The sequence below is a fragment of the Stegodyphus dumicola genome, chromosome 9 (assembly GCF_044657685.1).
Source record: "Stegodyphus dumicola isolate Sdum_Otavi_A_Nest chromosome 9, ASM4465768v1".
Taxonomy (NCBI): Eukaryota; Metazoa; Arthropoda; class Arachnida; order Araneae; family Eresidae; genus Stegodyphus; species Stegodyphus dumicola.
This window is the reverse complement of record NC_140776.1, coordinates 10,845,537-10,871,246: the sequence shown is the minus strand read 5'-3', so window position 1 is coordinate 10,871,246 and position 25,710 is coordinate 10,845,537. Positions and strand designations below refer to the sequence as shown.

Below are 25,710 nucleotides of genomic sequence, written 5' to 3'. Positions count from 1 at the left end.
TTCGTTTCTCAGTTTGAGTTGTTTTACTCATGTCCGATTATTTCGTGTTATGCACGATTCCCTCCTTTGTCGACCACCACTCAGTTCCGTTTATGTCGTATAATAGGAACTCTTCTTTACGCATTAAAAAAGAATAATTTTAGAGACATTTAGCATATCGATATGTTGCCGATGACAAAGATGAATATTAAAATAATAAAGCGCACCTTGTCGTTTCTAATTAAAATTTTACTATGAAATAAATGTGTAAGGCATTTTATATTAATTAACCCGTTATTATGATTTAGATCTTGACTATAACTTTCTGTATTCACCACCAGAATGCAGTTTTTGTGTATTTCAGTTGAAGGTCTCGAATGCTTAGATCAGAACTTCTGCCAACCGCGTCTTCCTGTTGGTTAATACTCGCCAGCTCTGCTTAAAGTTAAATTTCGGCCTTAGCATTTTGCTAGACGATACTTTAAATTGCGGGTCGGTTATTACGTAAGCCACCTTAACTTAGTCTACTTTATATGTAGTCTCCGATTACATTATCTTCATCTGAATTTAAATTCTAAATCATTTTAAAACCCACGAGGAATGGAAGTTTCGTCTGTAGCACAAATCGCGCCTGTTCTGTTCAGTTCAAGACTGAATAAAAAACTTATTTTAACCATCTTTAGTATTGTTTAAGACGTAGCGATAATCCATTTACCGTCTTATAGTCTCAACAGAAACTCTTCTGATGTTACGTAAATACATCCTTTGTCAGAAAAGTTCCAGAACAATTGATTTTTTATTTCTGAGTTTAGAGTACTAAAATGAAAAAAAAAAAAAAAAAAAAAAAATGTTTTTATGTTACCTAGTATGTATTAGTACTTGATATGACCTTGGCCATGTTTCCGCATAGACATACTAGGTGCAGGGCTGTGCTTAGAAACACACTGTTCGTATTGTTGCCGCATTCGTCAAGGTGATACAGTGAATGCTGATGGTGAGCACAGAGTGAACATTAAGTTCTGCGTTAAGCTCGGGAAAACCCCCAGTAAAACGTGGAACCTGATTAAGCAAGCAGTGCAGGCGAGGCTCTTTCAAGAAGTTGTGTTTTCGAGTGGCACAAAGGTTTCTTGAAGGCAGAGATTCCGTGCAAGACGATCCCAGAGCTGGTCGTCCGTCTATAACACATACCAATGGAAACGTGGAGTGGGTATGGTAGTTATTGCAAGAAGACGTCGTGTAACTGTGCACATGATATCAGGAGAACTGAATAAGAATCGTGATGTGTGTCATAAGATTTTACACGAAGATTTAGGGAAACAGTAAGTTAATGCAAGAATCTTCCTTTGCTCACTCACAGATGAACAGAAAGAGGAAGATTTTCTGCTGATTTATTTGATGGAGCGAGACGTGGTCCCACATTTGTGTCAAAGATTGTGTTTTTTTTTTTTTTTTTTTTCTTGCTTCCGTGAGTGAAAAGGTGACCAAAATCATCGAGATTATTGCGGACATCCAAAGGCCTGTGGCAAATGAGCTTGCAAGCATCGCAGTTGAATATTTTCCGCTTGCTTCCAAAGACCTCTAGAAACGTTGCCAGTTATGTATAGATAGCTAAGGGAACTACTTGCAGCGCAGCTAGGATCATTACTTTGTAAATGCAACTTTCTATTTTTCCAACTTTTTTTTTTGGAACTTTCCTAACAAATTATTTATTTTTTCTTATACAAAACATTCTTTTCCATATTTGTATTGCCTCATTTCTTCCAAAATTGTTTTAGTACATACTTCGCATTTTGAGAAAAATTTAATTAATATCTATTCTAAACCTTTGAAAATTGCAGTTGATTATTTCTTCTCTATAACAGACTCGAAAAATTCATTATCGCATTTGCGTGTTGTCTATAAGAATATACGAAACCAAGAACCTATAAACTTAGAATATAATCTAGTACATAAACTAAATTATGAATATTAAATACTACATATTTTATAGAGGAATTACCTGACATTGGCAAATACTAGAGGCACTTGGAAAGCCATGACGCTCAAGCTTTCTCTGACAACCACAAGTAGAGGATTGTGTACAGAAGCCTTCGGGCTTTTAACACAAAGGTTAGCAGCCCAGTCCTAAAACGCAGTAAAAACATTATTATGTCATAAATTAGATAAAATGTACAGTGGAAACGGAGAGTAGTTACACATGTAATTGATACTGCCAGAATTGCACTTTATGTGACATACATTATGTTTCAAAAATTTCTGGAATTACTGTGAATATGCCAAATTTCAAAACGCCCCAGTATATAAATTCACGTAAATATTAGGTAATTTTCAATAAAAAACAATTGGTAAAGTAAATATTAGGTAATTTTCAATAAATTTTTTTGCAGGTATGCTTAGAATCTACTACATACATCTACTTTAAGATGATGGTAAACGTTTTACAGGTTATAATTCAAAATATTTTCTACTAATAAAATCGTACTAATAAAATCGTAGAATGGTAAGAAATACTTAATATTATTTTAGAAATTTTCTCGAACACTTTCAGTAAATTCAACCATATACTTTTTTAAAAACTAAGAATCACTTTAAAAACGTCGTGCACCATATGTTTCCCCTTCCTTATTTACATTTTCATTACGTTTACCTAGTTTTTTTTAGTCCAAAGGGATTTGAATCCCGAAGGACTATTAGTTTCGTTTTGGCATTTTGCGTCGGACGGATAAATGTCGGTTCACTTTTCAAACTGTTGCCATAAAATGTTAGAGTCCTGCATTATATTTGAAGAAATTAAATAATGAAAATCTGCGTAAATGTATGTATATTTCTCACATTGTCATAAAATAACGGTACATAGAGTCATCGAATTTTGAATAACGTAATCCTCCAACGAATATGAGCATGTGGAAGATCAAATTTGAAATTTGAAATTTGTTTTATGATCGATTTCCTATTTTTTAAAACTTTGACGAATTTTTGATTAACAAACTCAAGGATTTCAAAGCGAGCAATGGCAACGTTGTGCAGAAAAAACATGTTTATCTCCAGCGCGTGAGTCTCTGTATCGGAAATTCTAAAGATATGCTCGTTTTAAAACTATTTTGCGATATTGCTGTTGCACTGGATCTTATGGTTTAAGTGCGAGGAACATGATATTTAATAAAGAAAGGTAACACACAAAATGTTAAAAAACACCCCTTTGGACATTTAAAATCTGAAACATTTCAGATTTTTTTTTTTTTTTTTGTAATTCTTCTTTTCTTGTATCCAGTCAGTAGTATACCCCCCACTATATGCGGCAAAAGGATGCCGCATTGACGTAATAGATTACGTAACAGAACAATAGATAACGCAACAGGGGGTGTGTCTTTGATGTGCCGCCACCGCCATCATGGATAACGTTACAACCGAAAGTGACGACACCAGCGCCATCTTGTATCACGTGATGGAATGACACAGAATCAAGGCAACGATCTTTTCAAAGTTTTTATTTTTTGTGGCAACGACGATATTTTTATGCTTGTGCCAACGGTCGCTTAAACCACGTGACATCAACTATATTATTTTCCTTATTTACTAATTTTTTTTCCTTTATTATTTTAGTTATTTAATCTTTTTTATTCATTATTTTTTAATTATGTTTCATTACTTAATTATAAATCATCCTTTTTAATTATTTAATCCATCATTATTTTTTATTAGTTTTAATTGACTCCATTATATTTTAATCCATTTTTAATGAATTTTAAAAATAACTCCACGACCGAGATTCGAACTCGCTATCTCTGGGATGGGAGCCTTGCACTTTATCCCTCGGCTACCCGGTCCTCTTATCACACTTGTTATTTGAAACCCTGTTTGTCCCTTTGAGTTTTTGCACCATTGATGACATAAGGCTGAAAGTCTGAGCATGCGCTTTGACATGAAAATCGCGTCACACATTTGTCTTTACACGACGGCTAGGATTTCTTTTGGCTTCTTAATCATTACTTTATTAATTGCTGTTTTAAGGTAAGATTTTCCCACAGTTTAAATTTTTTTTATTATTAAAATATTTTTAATTGTTTTCATTTTTCATCTCATTCTTACTTTTTTTAAGTTATTAGTTAATTTATTAATTTTTTATTTCATTTTTTTTCCCTTTCCCAAACATAAATTTTATTTTTAACTTTCGCAAATTGACGTTTACTTCCACAAAAGTAAATTTAAATTTTCTTTTTACTTTTTATCTTGCAAAGTTTATTTTTTTATATTTAATTTTCTTTTTGGTTTTACAAAAGTAATATTTATTTTTTTTATTTACATTTAACTTTTTTAACTTTAAAAAGTTTTTTTTTTCTTTTTTTTTCCAAAATTTTTTCCTTTTTGTATTTTTACTTTATTTTAATTTTTTGTTTAACTTTCTTTTTGGTTTTACAAAAGTAATATTTTTATTTACGAATTGAAATTTTCTTTTTCACTTTTTTATTTTGCAAAAGTTTTTTTTTTTTTTTTTTTCAAAATGTATTCCTTTTCGTATTTTTACTTTACTTTATTTTAATTTTTGTTTAAACTTTTTTTTTTTTTTTTTTTTTTTTTTTTTTGGTTTTACAAAAGTAATATTTTTTTTACAAATTTAATTTTCCTTTCCGCTTTTTATTTAAAATAAAGGTGTTATTCCAAAAGTAAATTTTTTCCCCTTTTCCTTTAAATTTTTTTGTTACATTTTTATTTTACCCTTAACAAAAAAGTTAAGGGTAAAATAAAAATGTAACAAAAATATTCCTACAAAGGAAAAAACCCTTGTTTTAAATACAATACGATGTTACATTTCCATTTCTCCAAAAGTAAACTTACCTACATTTCTCTGTCTTTGAAATTTTAAGCTGGAATTTACATGCATATAACTTCACTAGATAATATTTTCTGTAACATTAAGCCAATATACACAATGCTCTTTCTATATAGTTTAACTGGAATACTACATTTCTTACTTTTTTACTACTAAGTTGGAGATACTGAGAACTTTTCCTTCTAATGCATTGTACTAACTATTAATGACTGTATTAACATTTTGGCCAACTATACAAAAATTGTTGATTCCCTTTTACACGTCTTACTTTTATTCAAAGGATTCACCAAACTATGTCTGACAAATGTAATTTTTACACTTTCCATTTACACATTTACCCTTATATTTAACTTATAAAACATATTCATGCTGTATTTCTGATTCCTTTTTCCCATAATAAATACAGACTTGCACATGTTTCTTTATTGTAAGACTTACTGACTTTAAAAAAATCTTATAAGGAGCAATAAATTTTCATGGTATGAAGCCCACTCACACCAATGCATGGAGCATTTCTACCCAGTTAAGTTTAGATACATACCAATAGTACTTCATTTCTTCTTATTTTACTCTACAGACATTTATACATATATATTCAGAACACTCCCTTTTATTCAGTAAGATTTATTTATACTACTAACACAAATTTTGCTAACTCTTTGAAATATTTTACAAAAATATCTTGTATTTTCTTGCACACATCCTACTTAAATCACCAAACATACACTGAACCTTGATTTTTCCTTCATGTGAAAACGTCACTCGGATTCTAAATATGATCCCACCATTTACCGCAGAACTTTATAAACACTGCTCTATTTGAACTTATCACAGCCTAACTCTCTTAGCAAGGTACAGAAGATTGAATTATATTTTAACTACAGAGAAGAATATCCACATTGTAACGTATTATTTTAAACTTGAATTATAGTCACATTTTGTGAAGGAGAATTTAAAGTCTATAATACACATGGAATTAATATTCAGCCATGGAAATGAAACTTTATCGCCTTTTTCCCAATTTGGAATATAAAAATTTGTTAACTTGGAATATGTTTAACGTATTCATTGTAACTTAACTGAAAAATATCCATATTTCACATTGTCAATAATTTATTTAGCACTGAACTCTTACAGCCTATTGAGAACGAAATTTAATTTATCATACCTGACAAATGACTCCTACATAGTTATGATACATTACACGAAATATTGAGTAGAGTTCGTAGAGTTCCAAATAATGATATAACATAGTAATTAACATAAAAGACCTAACACAAATAATTTTAAGATAGAAATTTCAAACTGACATTGCTTGATAATGAGCTTTTACAGCTTTTTTGACATTTAACTTCGCATAAATAGTAAATAAAATTACGCAGATAATTGTAAAAAATAGGTAATAATGACAGAAATTCCATATAATGATCCACTATAGTGAGCAATTTAAAAAATTTTAACGCGTTTTAATATGTCATAAGAAAGATCACATTTTCAAAAAGCATTATTTCAATTAAACATTGTAGCCACACAATCCTGCTCACATGTATAACATTTTTATTTATCTCGAACATGGCACATAATAAGTAAATAAAATACATTTCACAAAGTATGAAACTCATTTTCTGTTTTAACCGGCTGTACTCTTAAGAAAAAATGCAGTATGGAATGCTTAGAACACTCAGTGCCACAGTTCCTCATTTCCCCATGCATTGATCAAAATATACGTGTACTTTAAAAATCAGTTAAACAAATTCAAATGTTAGTATTCAAACAGGAATACTTCACAAATTAGATAAAAGATAGGTACACAATGAACTTAACACAGAAAAGCATGTAAGGACCAAGAAACAAAAATGTATTCGCGCAGAACTTTTTAAGATAAAGTTGCTCTATTTTTTGCACATGGGTTGCATTTTTCGTTTCAGATTAAGCAAACATTCAAGATAATTCCTGTATAACTAGGGATTTTTCACATGTTAGTAATGTAATTTATTAGAACAGTGACAGACATATAGGACAACTATGTCATTTCCACGAAAACAATTTTCCCAAGCCAGACTTTAACAGTGAAATATAAAATGGTATAAGAAAATGTCCTATTTCCAACAAAATTAGTATTTGAGTATGCAAAAACATGAACAAGAAATGAATATTTTTCTGAAAATGTTCCGAATGGAATAAGTTAGGACTAGTTTCATGAACAGAGCATGAAAAATAATGAAGAATTTTTTAATTTTATTTTGTCTGTAGTACATTTACTTATACTAAATTCTTCCACTTGTTTGACTAAACTTTACATTTAAACGCAAGTTGATAAATCAGATTGATTTTGTGTTTTAAATCTTCAGATTCAGAAATATTACAACTTCAGAAATAATACAATTCAAAAGCAAAAAGATTAAAACGTCAAGAGATAGTTAAATGTTTGTTTTTTTTTTCGCATACGAATGCATTTCGTGTCTCACATACGCTCATTACATATGATTTAACAAAATTGCAAACAAGTTGGAAGTTAAATGAATATTTCCTGAAATACTGTACGTTTCATTCCGGAAAGTTTACATGAGAATTTTCATTTTGAAACCCCTAATGTTTCTTTTCCTTCATTCAATGTAAATTTTGAGTATAAAATTTTCAGTTGTGACGGAAGTTATTTGTGGGTGGTTGTGATGTGTTCGTGTTTTCATAAACCGTTTTTTTTTTTGTGAAGTAACTTTTCAAACTTTGAATATTACGACCACTGCAAAACATTTAATTTTTCAAATATTTTTCTTATTTATCTTTTATAAGTCCTTATAAAGATTTGGGAACAAATTTTTATTAAATAGTTATATGGTATGATTTAATAACTTTTTACACGTTTGGAAGATTTAAATTCAACAACACTACCACACCGAATCAGAAATTAAGAAAAGAAATGGAATTTTTTATCTTAGTATACTACAGGAATAGATTATTTTTCTCTAGCCCTGATGTATTCGAATGTAGTAAATAATGGAGACTTTTAACACAGATCATACAGACTTTGAATATTTTCTCTAAGTCATCAAAAATTGCATTGTCATAGATTTTTTTTCATAAAGTCTATTTCTTTCTCAAAAGAAGTTTATATACTAATTTTATTAGAAACATATCTAAGAAAATATCTCACATTCATAAGAAAATCAGCGCTTGTTTCTTTACCAAATTTGTACTTTCTGACTTCATTCTACTGAAACGAAAACATTCATAACTTCTTGCGAAGAAAAATGTTATACTGTTTGATTAATTTTCATACCACAGTATTATCTTTGAAAATTTTTTTTTCCTAGTCCACTGCTAATATATTGCTAATTTTCGTACGTGACAAAAAACTCAGTTTAGAAATTTTTTTACTTAAAACCTTGTATTATTGCATTGCTGAATCGGGCCCATGCTTTCATTTTAATTACATATCATGCGAATATTTAAAAAAAAGCATATTTTTTCCTTCTGTTGGCACAATTTTAACAAACATTTTACTATTACAGAGACTTTTTTAGTAAAATCTCACGTGTTAAATTGAACGTTTCATTACTAATTTTGAAGATTCTGGATATATTCTACTTAAAGTTCAAAACCGATTAGCAAAATAATTTATATATGTACTTCGTTGTGCTCTTGGTTAATTTTTAAATCGTTGTTCAACTATAACACTTGATTTCTAGTGAAGTATCGAAATGATTATTTACTTTCCGCTTTTTCTAAAGAATTTCGTAGACACATATGTTCAGTACAGAAAATTTTCCTAACTTACCAGTATCATTACCAAAATAGAAAACATGCAAAATTTTCCTAAAAATTTATATATATATATATATATATTTTTTTTTTTTTTTTTTTTTTTTTTTACAAACATTTACACGAATACCCATATTTAATTATTTAATGTGTATTTTCCTATATCAGAACAAAAATTTCGAACGAAAATTTTTAACTAATGTTATGTTCCGTAAAAGTTTTGTATTTGTGATGCCATCTTTTTTTCGCAAAAGTTTTGAGAGTGTGCTCTCGGTAGTCTTTTAGACATTTTGAAACTGTTTTCTCTTTGCTATTGGAAACTATTTTATATTTGCTGTTGATATATGCCAATGAATATACTTTTTCTCTTGGTTTATCTTCAACTTATGAGTTATTTAAATACTTAAAAATATATCTGTAGATCGTTTATGTTGACACTTGTGATAGATTTCCTGGATGTGTTTTTGGAAAATGTATTTATTTTATTCACGTGAATGAAACTGACGTTTTCTTAAAATTTTATTATTCAGAGTATTACTCAATTATGACAGAATGCCAGATTTGTTCAGAGTATTCAACATTCATATGAACTTCAGTATTCCAAATCTCCCACGTAACTGTAATTTTTACTATCGGTAGTAGGAAGACGAATGGAATACATGCAGGTTATGCAGACATAAGGTAAAAATCTGGAAGTAAAAGAAATTCTTCAGATCTAGGCAATTCAGTAGAATGTGCAAATAGTCATCCTATTCGAAGCTTATTTTTGGAGTTAAATAGCATATAAAGTGTAAATTTAATATAAAGAGATATAATGAAAATCAAGTAAACTGCAAAATCTGAACGATAATTATACAAAATTAGTTATATGGCGGTTTTCCACAAAAAGCGGTTCCAGCGAAGGAAATATGCAGACAATCTCCTGAAACTCTAAGTGAGCACCTGATCTTTGCTCTTACAAAACTTAATTAGAATTGTAAATTCTACGTAAGAACGAAGATCAAATTCCTACTTAGAGTTTCAGGAGATTGCTGGCATGTTTCCTTCGTTGAAACCACTTTTTATGGAAAACTGCCTTATAACTAATTTTGTATAATTATCGTTCAGATTTTGCAGTGTACTTGATTTTCATTATATCTCTTTATATTAAATTTACACTTTATATGCTATTTAACTCCAAAAATAAGCTTCGAATAGGATGATTATTTGCACATTCTACTGAATTGCCTAGATCTGAAGAATTTCTTTTACTTCCAGATTTTTACCTTATGTCTGCATAACCTGCATGTATTCCATTCGTCTTCCTACTACCGATAGTAAAAATTAGAGTTACGTGAGAGATTTGGAATACTGAAGTTCATATGAATGTTGAATACTCTGAACAAATCTGGCATTCTGTCATAATTGAGTAATACTCTGAATAATAAAATTTTAAGAAAACGTCAGTTTCATTCACGTGAATAAAATAAATACATTTTCCAAAAACACATCCAGGAAATCTATCACAAGTGTCAACATAAACGATCTACAGATATATTTTTAAGTATTTAAATAACTCATAAGTTGAAGATAAACCAAGAGAAAAAGTATATTCATTGGCATATATCAACAGCAAATATAAAATAGTTTCCAATAGCAAAGAGAAAACAGTTTCAAAATGTCTAAAAGACTACCGAGAGCACACTCTCAAAACTTTTGCGAAAAAAAGATGGCATCACAAATACAAAACTTTTACGGAACATAACATTAGTTAAAAATTTTCGTTCGAAATTTTCGTTCTGATATAGGAAAATACACATTAAATAATTAAATATGGGTATTCGTGTAAATGTTTGTAAAAAAAAAAAAAAAAAAAAAAAAAAAAAACAAATATATAAATTTTTAGGAAAATTTTGCATGTTTTCTATTTTGGTAATGATACTGGTAAGTTAGGAAAATTTTCTGTACTGAACATATGTGTCTACGAAATTCTTTGGAAAAAGCGGAAAGTAAATAATCATTTCGATACTTCACTAGAAATCAAGTGTTATAGTTGAACAACGATTTAAAAATTAACCAAGAGCACAACGAAGTACATATATAAATTATTTTGCTAATCGGTTTTGAACTTTTAAGTAGGATATATCCAGAATCTTCAAAATTAGTAATGAAACGTTCAATTTAACACGTGAGATTTTACTAAAAAAGTCTCTGTAATAGTAAAATGTTTGTTAAAATTGTGCCAACAGAAGGAAAAAATATGCTTTTTTTTAAATATTCGCATGATATGTAATTAAAATGAAAGCATGGCCCCGGTTCAGCAATGCAATAATACAAGGTTTTAAGTAAAAAAATTTCTAAACTGAGTTTTTTGTCACGTACGAAAATTAGCAATATATTAGCAGTGGACTAGGAAAAAAAAATTTCAAAGATAATACTGTGGTATGAAAATTAATCAAAAAGTATAACATTTTTCTTCGCAATAAGTTATGAATGTTTTCGTTTCAGTAGAATGAAGTCAGAAAGTACAAATTTGGTAAAGAAACAAGCGCTGATTTTCTTATGAATGTGAGATATTTTCTTAGATATGTTTCTAATAAAATTAGTATATAAACTTCTTTTGAGAAAGAAATAGACTTTATGAGAAAAAAATCTATGACAATGCAATTTTTGATGACTTAGAGAAAATATTCAAAGTCTGTATGATCTGTGTTAAAAGTCTCCATTATTTACTACATTCGAATACATCAGGGCTAGAGAAAAATAATCTATTCCTGTAGTATACTAAGATAAAAAATTCCATTTTTTTTCTTAATTTCTGATTCGGTGTAGTAGTGTTGTTGAATTTAAATCTTCCAAACGTGTAAAAAGTTATTAAATCATACCATATAACTATTTAATAAAAATTTGTTCCCAAATCTTTACAAGGACTTATAAAAGATAAATAAGAAAAATATTTGAAAAATTAAATGATTTGCAGTGGTCGTAATATTCAAAGTTTGAAAAGTTACTTCACACAAAAAAAAAACGGTTTATGAAAACACGAACACATCACAACCACCCACAAATAACTTCCATCACAACTGAAAATTTTATACTCAAAATTTACATTGAATGAAGGAAAAGAAACATTAGGGGTTTCAAAATGAAAATTCTCATGTAAACTTTCCGGAATGAAACATACAGTATTTCAGGAAATATTCATTTAACTTCCAACTTGTTTGCAATTTTGTTAAATCATATGTAATGAGCGTATTTGAGACACGAAATGCATTCGTATGCGAAAAAATAACAAACATTTAACTATCTCTTGACGTTTTAATCTTTTTGCTTTTGAATTGTATTATTTCTGAAGTTGTAATATTTCTGAATCTGAAGCTTTAAAACACAAAATCAGTCTGATTTATCAACTTGCGTTTAAATGTAAAGTACAGTCAAACAAGTGGAAGAATTTAGTATAAGTAAATGTACTACAGACAAAATAAAATTAAAAAATTCTTCATTATTTTTCATGCTCTGTCCATGAAACTAGTCCTAACTTATTCCATTCGGAACATTTTCAGAAAAATATTCATTTCTTGTTCATGTTTTTGCATACTCAAATACTAATTTTGTTGGAAATAGGACATTTTCTTATACCATTTTATATTTCACTGTTAAAGTCTGTCTTGGGAAAATTGTTTTCCGTGGAAATGACATAGTTGTCCTATATGTCTGTCACTGTTCTAATGAATGTGTGTGTGTGATTATGGCAAAGCCTCGAGGGCTATCTGCCTAAAGGGAGGGGTGCCTTTCGTGGAGGACTTTCTAAGGGAAACTGGCTCGTATACACGTGACACATGGGGAAAACCACGAAAACGCCCATGAAGCCAGCCCGTTCGCGGGATTCGAACCTCGGACCGAACTACCAGTGTTCAGCGACTTTACCGCTCGGCCGCTGGTGGGCCCTGTCACTGTTCTAATAAATTACATTACTAACATGTGAAAAATCCCTAGTTATACAGGAATTATCTTGAATGTTTGCTTAATCTGAAACGAAAAATGCAACCCATGTGCAAAAAATAGAGCAACTTTATCTTAAAAAGTTCTGCGCGAATACATTTTTGTTTCTTGGTCCTTACATGCTTTTCTGTGTTTAAGTTCATTGTGTACCTATCTTTTATCTAATTTGTGAAGTATTCCTGTTTGAATACTAACATTTGAATTTGTTTAACTGATTTTTAAAGTACACGTATATTTTGATCAATGCATGGGGAAATGAGGAACTGTGGCACTGAGTGTTCTAAGCATTCCATACTGCATTTTTTCTTAAGAGTACAGCCGGTTAAAACAGAAAATGAGTTTCATACTTTGTGAAATGTATTTTATTTACTTATTATGTGCCATGTTCGAGATAAATAAAAATGTTATACATGTGAGCAGGATTGTGTGGCTACAATGTTTAATTGAAATAATGCTTTTTGAAAATGTGATCTTTCTTATGACATATTAAAACGCGTTAAAATTTTTTAAATTGCTCACTATAGTGGATCATTATATGGAATTTCTGTCATTATTACCTATTTTTTACAATTATCTGCGTAATTTTATTTACTATTTATGCGAAGTTAAATGTCAAAAAAGCTGTAAAAGCTCATTATCAAGCAATGTCAGTTTGAAATTTCTATCTTAAAATTATTTGTGTTAGGTCTTTTATGTTAATTACTATGTTATATCATTATTTGGAACTCTACTCAATATTTCGTGTAATGTATCATAACTATGTAGGAGTCATTTGTCAGGTATGATAAATTAAATTTCGTTCTCAATAGGCTGTAAGAGTTCAGTGCTAAATAAATTATTGACAATGTGAAATATGGATATTTTTCAGTTAAGTTACAATGAATACGTTAAACATATTCCAAGTTAACAAATTTTTATATTCCAAATTGGGAAAAAGGCGATAAAGTTTCATTTCCATGGCTGAATATTAATTCCATGTGTATTATAGACTTTAAATTCTCCTTCACAAAATGTGACTATAATTCAAGTTTAAAATAATACGTTACAATGTGGATATTCTTCTCTGTAGTTAAAATATAATTCAATCTTCTGTACCTTGCTAAGAGAGTTAGGCTGTGATAAGTTCAAATAGAGCAGTGTTTATAAAGTTCTGCGGTAAATGGTGGAATCATATTAAGAATCCGAGTGACGTTTTCACATGAAGGAAAAATCAAGGTTCAGTGTATGTTTGGTGATTTAAGTAGGATGTGTGCAAGAAAATACAAGATATTTTTGTAAAATATTTCAAAGAGTTAGCAAAATTTGTGTTAGTAGTATAAATAAATCTTACTGAATAAAAGGGAGTGTTCTGAATATATATGTATAAATGTCTGTAGAGTAAAATAAGAAGAAATGAAGTACTATTGGTATGTATCTAAACTTAACTGGGTAGAAATGCTCCATGCATTGGTGTGAGTGGGCTTCATACCATGAAAATTTATTGCTCCTTATAAGATTTTTTTAAAGTCAGTAAGTCTTACAATAAAGAAACATGTGCAAGTCTGTATTTATTATGGGAAAAAGGAATCAGAAATACAGCATGAATATGTTTTATAAGTTAAATATAAGGGTAAATGTGTAAATGGAAAGTGTAAAAATTACATTTGTCAGACATAGTTTGGTGAATCCTTTGAATAAAAGTAAGACGTGTAAAAGGGAATCAACAATTTTTGTATAGTTGGCCAAAATGTTAATACAGTCATTAATAGTTAGTACAATGCATTAGAAGGAAAAGTTCTCAGTATCTCCAACTTAGTAGTAAAAAAGTAAGAAATGTAGTATTCCAGTTAAACTATATAGAAAGAGCATTGTGTATATTGGCTTAATGTTACAGAAAATATTATCTAGTGAAGTTATATGCATGTAAATTCCAGCTTAAAATTTCAAAGACAGAGAAATGTAGGTAAGTTTACTTTTGGAGAAATGGAAATGTAACATCGTATTGTATTTAAAACAAGGGTTTTTTCCCTTGTAGGAATATTTTTGTTACATTTTTATTTTACCCTTAACTTTTTTGTTAAGGGTAAAATAAAAATGTAACAAAAAAATTTAAAGGAAAAGGGGAAAAAATTTACTTTTGGAATAACACCTTTATTTTAAATAAAAAGCGGAAAGGAAAATTAAATTTGTAAAAAAAATATTACTTTTGTAAAACCAAAAAAAAAAAAAAAAAAAAAAAAAAAAGTTTAAACAAAAATTAAAATAAAGTAAAGTAAAAATACGAAAAGGAATACATTTTGAAAAAAAAAAAAAAAAAAACTTTTGCAAAATAAAAAAGTGAAAAAGAAAATTTCAATTCGTAAATAAAAATATTACTTTTGTAAAACCAAAAAGAAAGTTAAACAAAAAATTAAAATAAAGTAAAAATACAAAAAGGAAAAAATTTTGGAAAAAAAAAGAAAAAAAAAACTTTTTAAAGTTAAAAAAGTTAAATGTAAATAAAAAAAATAAATATTACTTTTGTAAAACCAAAAAGAAAATTAAATATAAAAAAATAAACTTTGCAAGATAAAAAGTAAAAAGAAAATTTAAATTCACTTTTGTGGAAGTAAACGTCAATTTGCGAAAGTTAAAAATAAAATTTATGTTTGGGAAAGGGAAAAAAAATGAAATAAAAAATTAATAAATTAACTAATAACTTAAAAAAAGTAAGAATGAGATGAAAAATGAAAACAATTAAAAATATTTTAATAATAAAAAAAATTTAAACTGTGGGAAAATCTTACCTTAAAACAGCAATTAATAAAGTAATGATTAAGAAGCCAAAAGAAATCCTAGCCGTCGTGTAAAGACAAATGTGTGACGCGATTTTCATGTCAAAGCGCATGCTCAGACTTTCAGCCTTATGTCATCAATGGTGCAAAAACTCAAAGGGACAAACAGGGTTTCAAATAACAAGTGTGATAAGAGGACCGGGTAGCCGAGGGATAAAGTGCAAGGCTCCCATCCCAGAGATAGCGAGTTCGAATCTCGGTCGTGGAGTTATTTTTAAAATTCATTAAAAATGGATTAAAATATAATGGAGTCAATTAAAACTAATAAAAAATAATGATGGATTAAATAATTAAAAAGGATGATTTATAATTAAGTAATGAAACATAATTAAAAAATAATGAATAAAAAAGATTAAATAACTAAAATAATAAAGGAAAAAAAATTAGTAAATAAGGAAAATAATATAGTTGATGTCACGTGGTTTAAGCGACCGTTGGCACAAGCATAAAAATATCGTCGTTGCCACAAAAAATAAAAACTTTGAAAAGATCGTTGCCTTGATTCTGTGTCATTCCATCACGTGATACAAGATGGCGCTGGTGTCGTCACTTTCGGTTGTAACGTTATCCAAGATGGCGGTGGCGGCACATCAAAGACACCCCCCCTGTTGCGTTATCTATTGTTCTGTTACGTAATCTATTACGTCAATGCGGCATCCTTTTGCCGCATATAGTGGGGGGTATACTACTCCAGTCGAACCCCTCTTTTTGCTTTGATGTATACGACGTTTATCCTGCCTCTGTCCATTAGATATTGAACATGAATTTATATCTTTATGTTCCATACCTACAGTATTTAAACACTCAATATTGAAATCACTAATTGCTGTGATAACAGCTATTTTGAGTCTGTTTTCAATACAAATGTTTCCTTCGGGCAGTTCTTCCAAATGGCGCTACGTGAACTCTCGTTAGTGTTTTGTTTTTTTCCAGATGTGGATCATGCTAAAAGCTGATTTCTGGATAGTCATTGATACACTGGCAGTATTTTGGATAAAACATTTACTGTTGATTTGTTTTTCATCATTGAATGAGATTTAGGTTTCATATTTTCAGCAATGCTACACTTTAGAAAATAATAAATGATATGACATCTGTTGGGTATTTATAATGTCTGGGTAACTCATCCGTGAAACAAACTTGCATAAATTGCAGTCTTCATAATTTTACACATTTGTATCTTACTAACAGTAAACAATATTGTCGCGGAAATTAAATTATAACTTCTTTAAAAATAATTTTACATACAAGCGGTTTTTTGTAGACGATAGAGTTAAAACCGAGGAATATTATCGTATGAAATTTTTATTTCCCAATTTTTGGTCAATTTTTGCTGAAATCATCGTCCACTGTCCCCCCTTTTTTTGTCAAAATACCTATGTTAGAACAATGCTATATATAAATTTAATATATAATCTAATTCGCGCTTTCAAAACATGGAAAACGCAAGTTAAATTTCGACAATCGTTCCACTAGAAGGAGAGATATGGAACTGTCCCCTCCCCCCTTTTTGTGTCTGTGTGTGCGTGCGTGTGCGCAAGGTGTACATAGGGTGTGAAATACTACAATGCAATTTTGATCGAATTATTTTCTATATCAAATATACAGATTCTTTTCAACAGGAAATGGATAACATAAGATAAAATGATTAAAAATATATGAATGAAAACAATCACTGCAAGCTCTATAAGCAAATTTAATTTAATTTAACTATTTGCATTAAATAATAATTTAATTATTTGCACATTGCGTTGGGCGTAAAATAAAAGCAATTTAAAAATATTACATAATTTTACTTTCGTACCGACAGTATTATTATTCAGCAAACATGAAGACCTTACTCAGCCGATCTAAACTCAGCGAAATGCTTTTTGAATAAGAAACACCTGCTTCTAGTTACACCGCTGATGTATTATCAGGAAATCGAGATGTTCCTGATGTAAAAACAATGCTTACGAAACGATGACGTTTATGCGGGTAATTATTCTCATAATAATTGTCAGACGAGCGAAAGATTTGAATCCTAGAGCTTAGTGCAAGAACTTGGAATTAATACATAAGGTAAATTATATAAAAATAAATAAATAAAAATAATAATAATAGTCTGAAAGTTTCATATTTAATATTACGATTTAACGGTTCGTGTGTTACCTTTATTTATTAAATATCATGTTCTTCGCACGTAAACCATAAAATTCATTTCAACGCCAATATTTCGAAGTAATTTTTTAAATGGGCTTATCTTTAGAATTTCCGATACAAAGTCTCGCGCGCTGGTTATAATTTTTTTCCCGTACAGTGTTGCCATTGCTCGCTTTGAAATCGTTGAGTTTGTTAATTGAAAATTCTTTAATGTTTAACAAAATATGAAATAGATAATAAAACAAATTCGAAATCTGGGGTTCCAGATGCCCATATGCAGTGGAGGATTACGTTATTCAAAATTGGATGTCTCTACGTACCGTTGTTTTTTCACAATGCCAGAAACATACATACATTCATGCAGATTCTTCATTATTTAATTTCTTTAAACATAATATAGGGCCATAATATTTGGTGGCAACAATTTGGAAAGTGATTCAGACTTCCAAGTTTTCGAGTCAAAATGCGAAAACGAAATTAATTTCCTTTCTATGCTAACGCCCGTTGAGCGAAAATGTACAATTAATAAAAAAGTAAAGCAAGATATCGACTTAATAAATAAAATACATTACACACAATTAATATACAGTTCTAATAATAATTTTTAACAACAGGAAAAATTTTGAACGAGGATGATGTTGGTGACGATAGCTGATTTCTCAAAAAATGTGCAAACTACATCATTCTGCAGACCGTACGTCTTTCTTTAATAAGTTAATACGATAAAGAATGTTGCTGGGAACAATTCTGATTATCTCAAAGTGGAATAAGCCTTTTAGACATGCTGAAATTTAGGCGAATAAATAATTAATTAGAGAACGAAGTCTTGAAAGTAGCAAAAATTCATAGCAATACTATATAAGAAAATCAATTTTTATTGAAAAAAAAAAAAAAAAAAATTCGTCTTAACACGGTAGCAGAGCAAAAAGTTTTGGCAATATTATAAGATATTTCCTCCCCCCCCTCTCTGCAATGCCTTCGTGGTGTAACAATGGCACACTCGAAGCGTATTCGAGACGTCCAGGTTCGAGTCCGGGCGAGGACGTTGCATGTCATTTGTTACCTCTCCTGCTTCAAAATAACCTAATGACTCTACAGTGGCGCCCGAACTAAAAAATATGGTGGATGATGATTCTTCACCACCAGGATTTGGCGACTCGGTCCCGTAACCCCCAGTCGACTGTTAAAAGAGGGAGTATATAAGGTATTTCCTCCCTCCTTTCTGCATGCCTTCGTGGTGTAACGGTAGCACACTCGGCGAGTATTCGAGAGCTCGAGGTTTGAGTCCCGGCGACAGCATTGCTCATTTTCACGTCTCCTGGTTCAAAATAACCTGAGGACTCAACAATATTATATAAGAAAATTAAGTTTAAAAAAAGCATCGTCTTAACACAGGAGCATGATAGAGAAATCTAAGGAAAAAGCGGGAACATTTATCCTCCCCTCCCCTCCACAAAGAAAAAGAATAAAAATTTAAAAATTTGAAATGTAAAAACGAATCTCAGTTTTGAAATGAGAATGAGTTTTGTACCCCTCTGGAAATCTGAACTATTGAAACATTTTCGCTAAAGATCAAAATGCAAATAGAGCTACTATATATATATCTTTCTTTTTATATTTATATTTTTATCTTTTTATATATATCTTTTACTATATTTATCTTTAAATAGAGCTACTATATATAATCTTTTTATATCAAAGCAACGAAAATACGCTTTTGATATGATTTATACCAGTAAGATAATAATTTGACGAAAAAGCTAGGAAAATTAGAGAATAGTTATAGCCATATTATAGAATAATTGTAGTTATGCGTATAAAAAGTTACAGTCAGTCTAGCCAATACTTTCATCAACATGCAAAGAAAACAGCGGCACTTCTTGATCATATCTGACACATTTTTATCACTTATTCACTCATTTTTTAATGTTCTTCTTTGTATTTCTTAAGGAAGTAACGTTTTATGTGTTTTCATTAAATATCATATTCTTCGCACTTGAATCAAAAAATTCAATTCAATTCAACGGCAATATAAAAAAAAAAAAAAAATATATTTAAAAACAGCATATCTTTAGAATTTCCGATACAAAGTCTCGCGCTCTGCAGGTAAACAATTCTTTTTCTTAGAGTGTTGCCATTGCTCGCTTTGAAATCGTTGAGTCTGTTAATCAAAAATTAGCTAAAATTTTACAAAATTTTGAATAGGTAATAAAACAAATTCGAAATTAAAATTCGGGCTTCTATGTGCCCATGTTCGGTTGGAGGACTACGTTAGTCAAAACTGGGTGGCTCTAGATACCGTTGTTTTTTACAGTGAGAGAAACATTCATGCGTTCGTGCAGATTCTTCATTATATATTTTCTTTAAACACAATACATGGCGATAATATTTGGGGGCAGCAGTTTGAAAAGTGAATCAACGCAAAATGCCATTTTGAAATTAATAGTTTGAATCGGAGGGTGAGGCGCCAAAGGAAAACCAAGCTTCAAGAAGTAGAAGAAGAATTCGAAATGGTTTCTCGTTTGGGGTTGACAAATGCCTTTGCCATTTCTACCGCATAATTCTACCACATAGTTATACCTTTAATGTTGAAAAATAAATTGAAATGAGTTATTAAGCGAGTTATGATGCGGCTTAGGTGCATTAATTCTCAGGGTTTGCTTTTTATGGATGAAATAATAAAAGAAACTGGCGTAGAAATAAAAGCTGAATATAGTACTTTCTTCCTTCAATAAAAACATAATCGTGAACTTATAGATGATCATATTTTTTTCAAGTATAATTCACATACTAAAGTAATACCGCATTATCAGCATATAAAAAGAATACTATTAAGATTGTTAAGTCCATTGAAATATATAATATGATGGTTATTAGTATGACTTTATGTGTGTTTTTTAGTATGCTATCTTTATCATTTAAGCCTAAAATTATACGATATAAAAAGAATGTTTCCGCAATTTTGACATAATTTGCCTATAAAAAAGGAAAAGAAACATGGCAAGTGAAACATAAAATTAGTCAAACAACAACTAATTTTAAATTTAGTTATAATTACTTTCTTGTACGAAGTAAAGGAAGTATTGTAATCACGAAAAATTCCGGGTATCATATTTTAACGAAAATACCCATTTTGACCGCTATCGAATGCAATTTAACAATGTTTCTGCGTGACATCTGCACGTAAGGACAGAATAAAGGACTCTTTTTCTCCAAACGAATTATAAAACTGATTTAAAATGGATTCAGAAGAGACATTTTTGTGGCGTCAGTACGTACGTACGTATCTCGCATAACTGATAAAACGAGTTGCCTCAGAACGTTGAAATTTTGTATATAGGACTGTTATAGAATGTAGTTGTGTACCTTCCTTTATGGTAGCAATCAGCCACACCAAAAGTGTATATATAAATATATATATATGTTTACATACCCACGCTGTTACTCGGCTCATTGAGCTCAATTTTTTATTCTTATATGTTGATAAACTGGGCCTTTTTTTTTTGCTTTAAAAATGATTGAATTATGTTTTTCTTATCTTCCGGTTAAGGTTTTTATGCCTTTAATTAATCTGCATGCAATAGTTGTAGAATTATCCCTAATTTAACAGTTGTTTAATTGCGGCTAAGCCCTTTTTTTTTTTTTTTTAATTTGTTTACATTTGAAACTTAGAAGAATAGTGAGTTAAGTCTTTCTGCAGTTCTTCTGTCTTTTTGCCGAGAAGGACCAAAACGAATGTTTTAGTTTTAAGCACCAAAATATTAATATTCATTAAATAAAATAATATTTAATATAATAAGCTTTCTTGCCTGCTGGCTGAATTGCTTTTTAATATAATTTCGTAATAGCATTCTCAGTTTATTATAGTATCAGTTTTCATATAGAATTATAGTTTACTTATAGTTTTTGTTATAGCATTCTTAGTTCATCGATATTGTTATATTCTTTTATATATCGATATCGATGTTTTACATCCGCGAGTTTAACATTCCCAGAAACGTGTTTTGTATCGACTGCTTTTAGCAAGCAGCACCAATGTCGGCTATGACAAACAAGAAACAAGTTCGCATGGAAATTTAAATATACGATGCTGACTATGCGAAAGATTCCATGCTGTTAAAATTATGATATAAAAAAAAGTATTTGGGAAATTTTGTTATAGGATAGACAAAATATAAAATACATTTGTCAACTAACCGGGTTTTAGGAATTCTTTGAAGAATCTATTTGGTAGTGGCAATGATAACATTCTAAAATTACTGGAAATTGTCGCTAAATTTGTTTTAATGGTAGCAGAATATCTGCATCTTATTTAAACATTAAAAAAAAAAAATGATTTGTACAGCACATGACTTCCTTGTACGCAATACTCACAAATGCATGCGGAAAGGAGGGAGAAAATGCCTTACAATCTTACTTCCCGATACGTTTCAAAAATGAAAGTTAACAATCATATGTTGTTTTTTAACACATGATTAACATTATTTGTTTTTTTAATGCATTTCTTAAATTTCGGAGCTAATTTGGCGCTCATTCTAGCCATTGACTTGAGGCAAGTGACTCATTCTTCCATCCTCATCATGAAATTAAAAAATAAAATTGAATAAAAGATATAAATACGTATTTTTGTTAGGTATACTACCTTACAAGATATTTATATTTTCACGAACTGCTTTCTGCACTTATTTGTATAATAAGCATAACAAATAAAGGTTAAGAAATTAGAAAGCCCTTAGGAAGGCTTTCATGAAAGCATCTCTCTAATGCTTTGCCATAACCAAGCTTTGCCTATTCTAATCGATAAAATGCTACATCAAACAGCAGATTCAAAAGTACATTAATATCTTTTCTTTACAGTTGAAATACCGAGAAAGAATTAAAGATGAATTTTTATTTAGTATTTAAGAAAAATAATTTGTACAGCATTTTAAAAAACTGATGACGATTTGAGAGAGGAAAAAAAAAGAAGAGGGTAGATATTAAAAATAAGTACAAACAGAAAAGAAAAATTCTGAAATAATCCTCAAATGTTATAATAGAAAGAAAAGTATCGCTAATTTGAAAGGAAAAAAAAAAAAAAAAATTAAATGAGGCTTCCCTGTCATTTGAATGACATATTGACAACGTACTTAACATCAACTAAGAAAAAGGTTTTGATAGTCTTATTTAGACAACATTGGTATGAGACTATATCTATTAAAAATATAACAGCGACAGAATAAACGGTTTTAAAGTATTAGATTTTTAGAGAGATCTTATGATGCACATGCGCTCTGTAACTTGTATCCTTCCGCCTCCGCGTCACGCGAGTTTTTCTTTAAGGTTACGGTACGTTGTGAAGCTGTCAAACGTGCAAGTAATTGAAGCAGAAATACTTTACACAAATGAATGATAAAATTAGAATTTTAAATATAAGAATTCGTTCATTAACTAAATATCAGAAACTGCTACTAAAATACTGTAAAAAGTTTCACTGCGTATGCACTTAAAATACATATTTATTTCAAAAGACTAAAAAGGACGATTCTGCATAAAATGGGAAATGAAAACACTTACTTGTCTTTCCTTGAAATCGTACGTGAACAGGTAACATTTCCGGCAGCCGATCATAACTTTGTCCAGGACGGTTACATTGAAATCTATGTTTCTGTTATCACATTGGCAACCGGGGATATCTTTCATAGTGTGACTTAAGTCTATATTCCTGGCCACTCCATTACAAACCAGTGTAAGTGATGCTATAACATATAGCAGACGTGTTACCTCTTTGCCGGTCGCCATGGGAATGGTACGCTTTGATCTTACCCCAAACAAACTCAAGCTTCCTTTAACAAGCATATCCGTCGATAACTGAAGCTGATAAAAGTAATCTCGTGAAGGTTGTTGATTATCTATAATTTCAGTCAAAAGTTATCAAGTAACAAAAAAGCATGTCAGAATATTGATTCACTACGTTTCTCAATAAATTTGACACAAAACCTTTTCAAGTTTTTATATAAACTTTTATATTTACGCGAGGTTTTTCCTATATAGCATGAAATCGTTTTCTATAAGTACAAGGATAAATATGTACGGAGGTAAATTTACCTAGGTAATACTTTCTTTCTACATAATGAAAATACTAATTCGAATTTTCAGTCCTACCATTGTTTGCAACTCTCAGAAAGTGGCGCCATCTGTTAGGTACGAACTTAACCAGAAATTTCTGCCTAAATTGTTAAGAGCATATATTCTTCCATAAATATACGCTAAACTTAAAGATTAAAAAAAAAAAAAAATTTAATTATTTTTTGCCACTATATATGCATAATCTTTAAATATAAATTTAAGTACAGAAAAATGTAAACTTTAATATTAAGAAAGTTTTTGAAAAAAAGTCTCAAAGTTTCTAGATTTTAAATTACACCCAAAGGGGCGTTTTTTTATAACGTTTTATGTGTTACCTCTATTTATTAAATAACATGTTCTTCGCACTTAAACCATAAAATTCAATTCAACAGCAGTATCACAAAATAATTTAAAAAGAGCATAACTGCTCGCTTTGAAATAGTTAAGTTTATTAATCAAAAATTCGTTAAAGCTGAAATAGATAATAAAATAAATTTCAATGGTCCATATTCGTGGAGGAGGATTACGTTATTGAAAATTTGATGGCTCCAGGTTCCGTTGTTTTATCACAGTGCGAGAAACATTATTTAATTTCTTTAAATACACTCATGTCCATAAATTAAGGATAATTCGGAGTCACGCGGAAATCGAACTCTAAAATAAATATATCATCTGTAAAATCACTACACACATCTTCAAGAATCATATGCAAATTTCAGGAAGTAACCAGATGAAACCGATGGTACATCACAATGACGAGAGTGTAAGAGAGTGATATATAAGAAATACAGGCAAAGAAGTAAAATTGTTCGCAGGCGCATTATAAGCACTTCAGTGCAATAACCGAATAATTATGACACAAAGGACGCATTTGGATGATTTTTTACGTGGTAGAACTATCGGCCGTCTGGAATGTGGGCGTACCCAACTGGACGTATCAGACGAACTTGGAATTGCCCAGAGTGTCATCTCCAGGCTTTGGCAACGATTCCAAGATGATGGTAATGTGAGTAGACGTTACAGCACAGGTCGCCCCAGCGGTACAACGCCGAATGAGGACCGGTATTTGGCAGTTACTGCCAAAACAAACAGGCGGAGCACAGCCTCAGACCTGTCTCGTCAGCTCTCTTCAGCCATTGGTACGACAATTTCAAGGCAGACCGTGTACAGACGCTTAGGGCAGATTGGTCTATATGCTCGTAGACCTGTTAGATGCCTTCCACTTACTGCAACTCACTGTCGCCTGCGGTTAACCTGGAGTAGAGAGCATGCATTGTGGACACCGCAACAGTGGGCTTGTGTGATGTTTTCCGACGAGTCCAGGTTTAGCTTGCAGTCTGATTCTCGCCGGACTTTCATATGAAGAGCTCCAGGTACCCGTTACCACCAAGAAAACATCATTGAACGACACCGTTACGGTGGTGCAGAAGTGCTCGTTTGGGGTGGAATTATTCTGGGTTCCAGAACTGACCTGCATGTTCAAATTGGAACGATGACAAGCCAAATCTATCGGGACGTCATTCTGGAACAAAATGTACGTTTGTTTCGGGGAGCCATGGGCGCACAATTTGTGTTTATGGATGACAACGCCCGTTTTCACCCTGCAAACATCGTAAGCGAATGCCTTCAATCGGAGGATATCACTCGTATGGACTGGCCAGCATTCTCACCGGACTTGAATCCAGTAGAGCACGTGTGGGACATGCTTGGCCGACGAGTTGCAGCCCGTCAACCTCCTGCTACATGTCTACCGGAACTTCGGAGAGCATTGCTTTTATGTTCTAACAATCATACCAGCCATGTAATATTGGTTTTTTTGTAAATAGGTTTTTTTTTTTTTTTTTTTTTTTTTTTTTTTTTTTTTTTTTTTTTGTAATTTGCTCCAGGGAGAAAAAATCGCTAATTTTTTTAATAATATCAAACATATAGCATCTTTTTTTTTGCTCTTTACCTTTTGTTTAATAAATAAGCTTTACAAATAAGTTTACAAATAAGTCAAATTTGTTTTGCTTCTAACTCTGCCTGATTTTGCATTATCCTTAATTTATGGACATGAGTGTATAATACAGGGCTATAATATTTGGTGGCAACAAT

At 30.5% G+C, this 25,710-nt stretch overlaps 1 protein-coding gene across 1 annotated transcript in view; it reads right to left on the bottom strand.

Moving 5' to 3' along the window:
• Window positions 1–23,566, bottom strand: part of LOC118199549 (SID1 transmembrane family member 1-like) — a 114,252-nt gene extending 90,686 nt beyond the window's left edge. Inside the window, exons 1-2 of the mRNA XM_035371440.2 lie at window positions 23,065–23,566; window positions 1,979–2,103 (exon numbers count right to left, since the gene is read on the bottom strand). Coding sequence (XP_035227331.2) covers window positions 1,979–2,103; window positions 23,065–23,346 — 407 coding nt within the window. The 5' untranslated portion in view covers window positions 23,347–23,566. The remainder of the gene's footprint in view (window positions 1–1,978; window positions 2,104–23,064) is intronic.
• Between the last annotated feature and the right edge of the window lie 2,144 nt (window positions 23,567–25,710).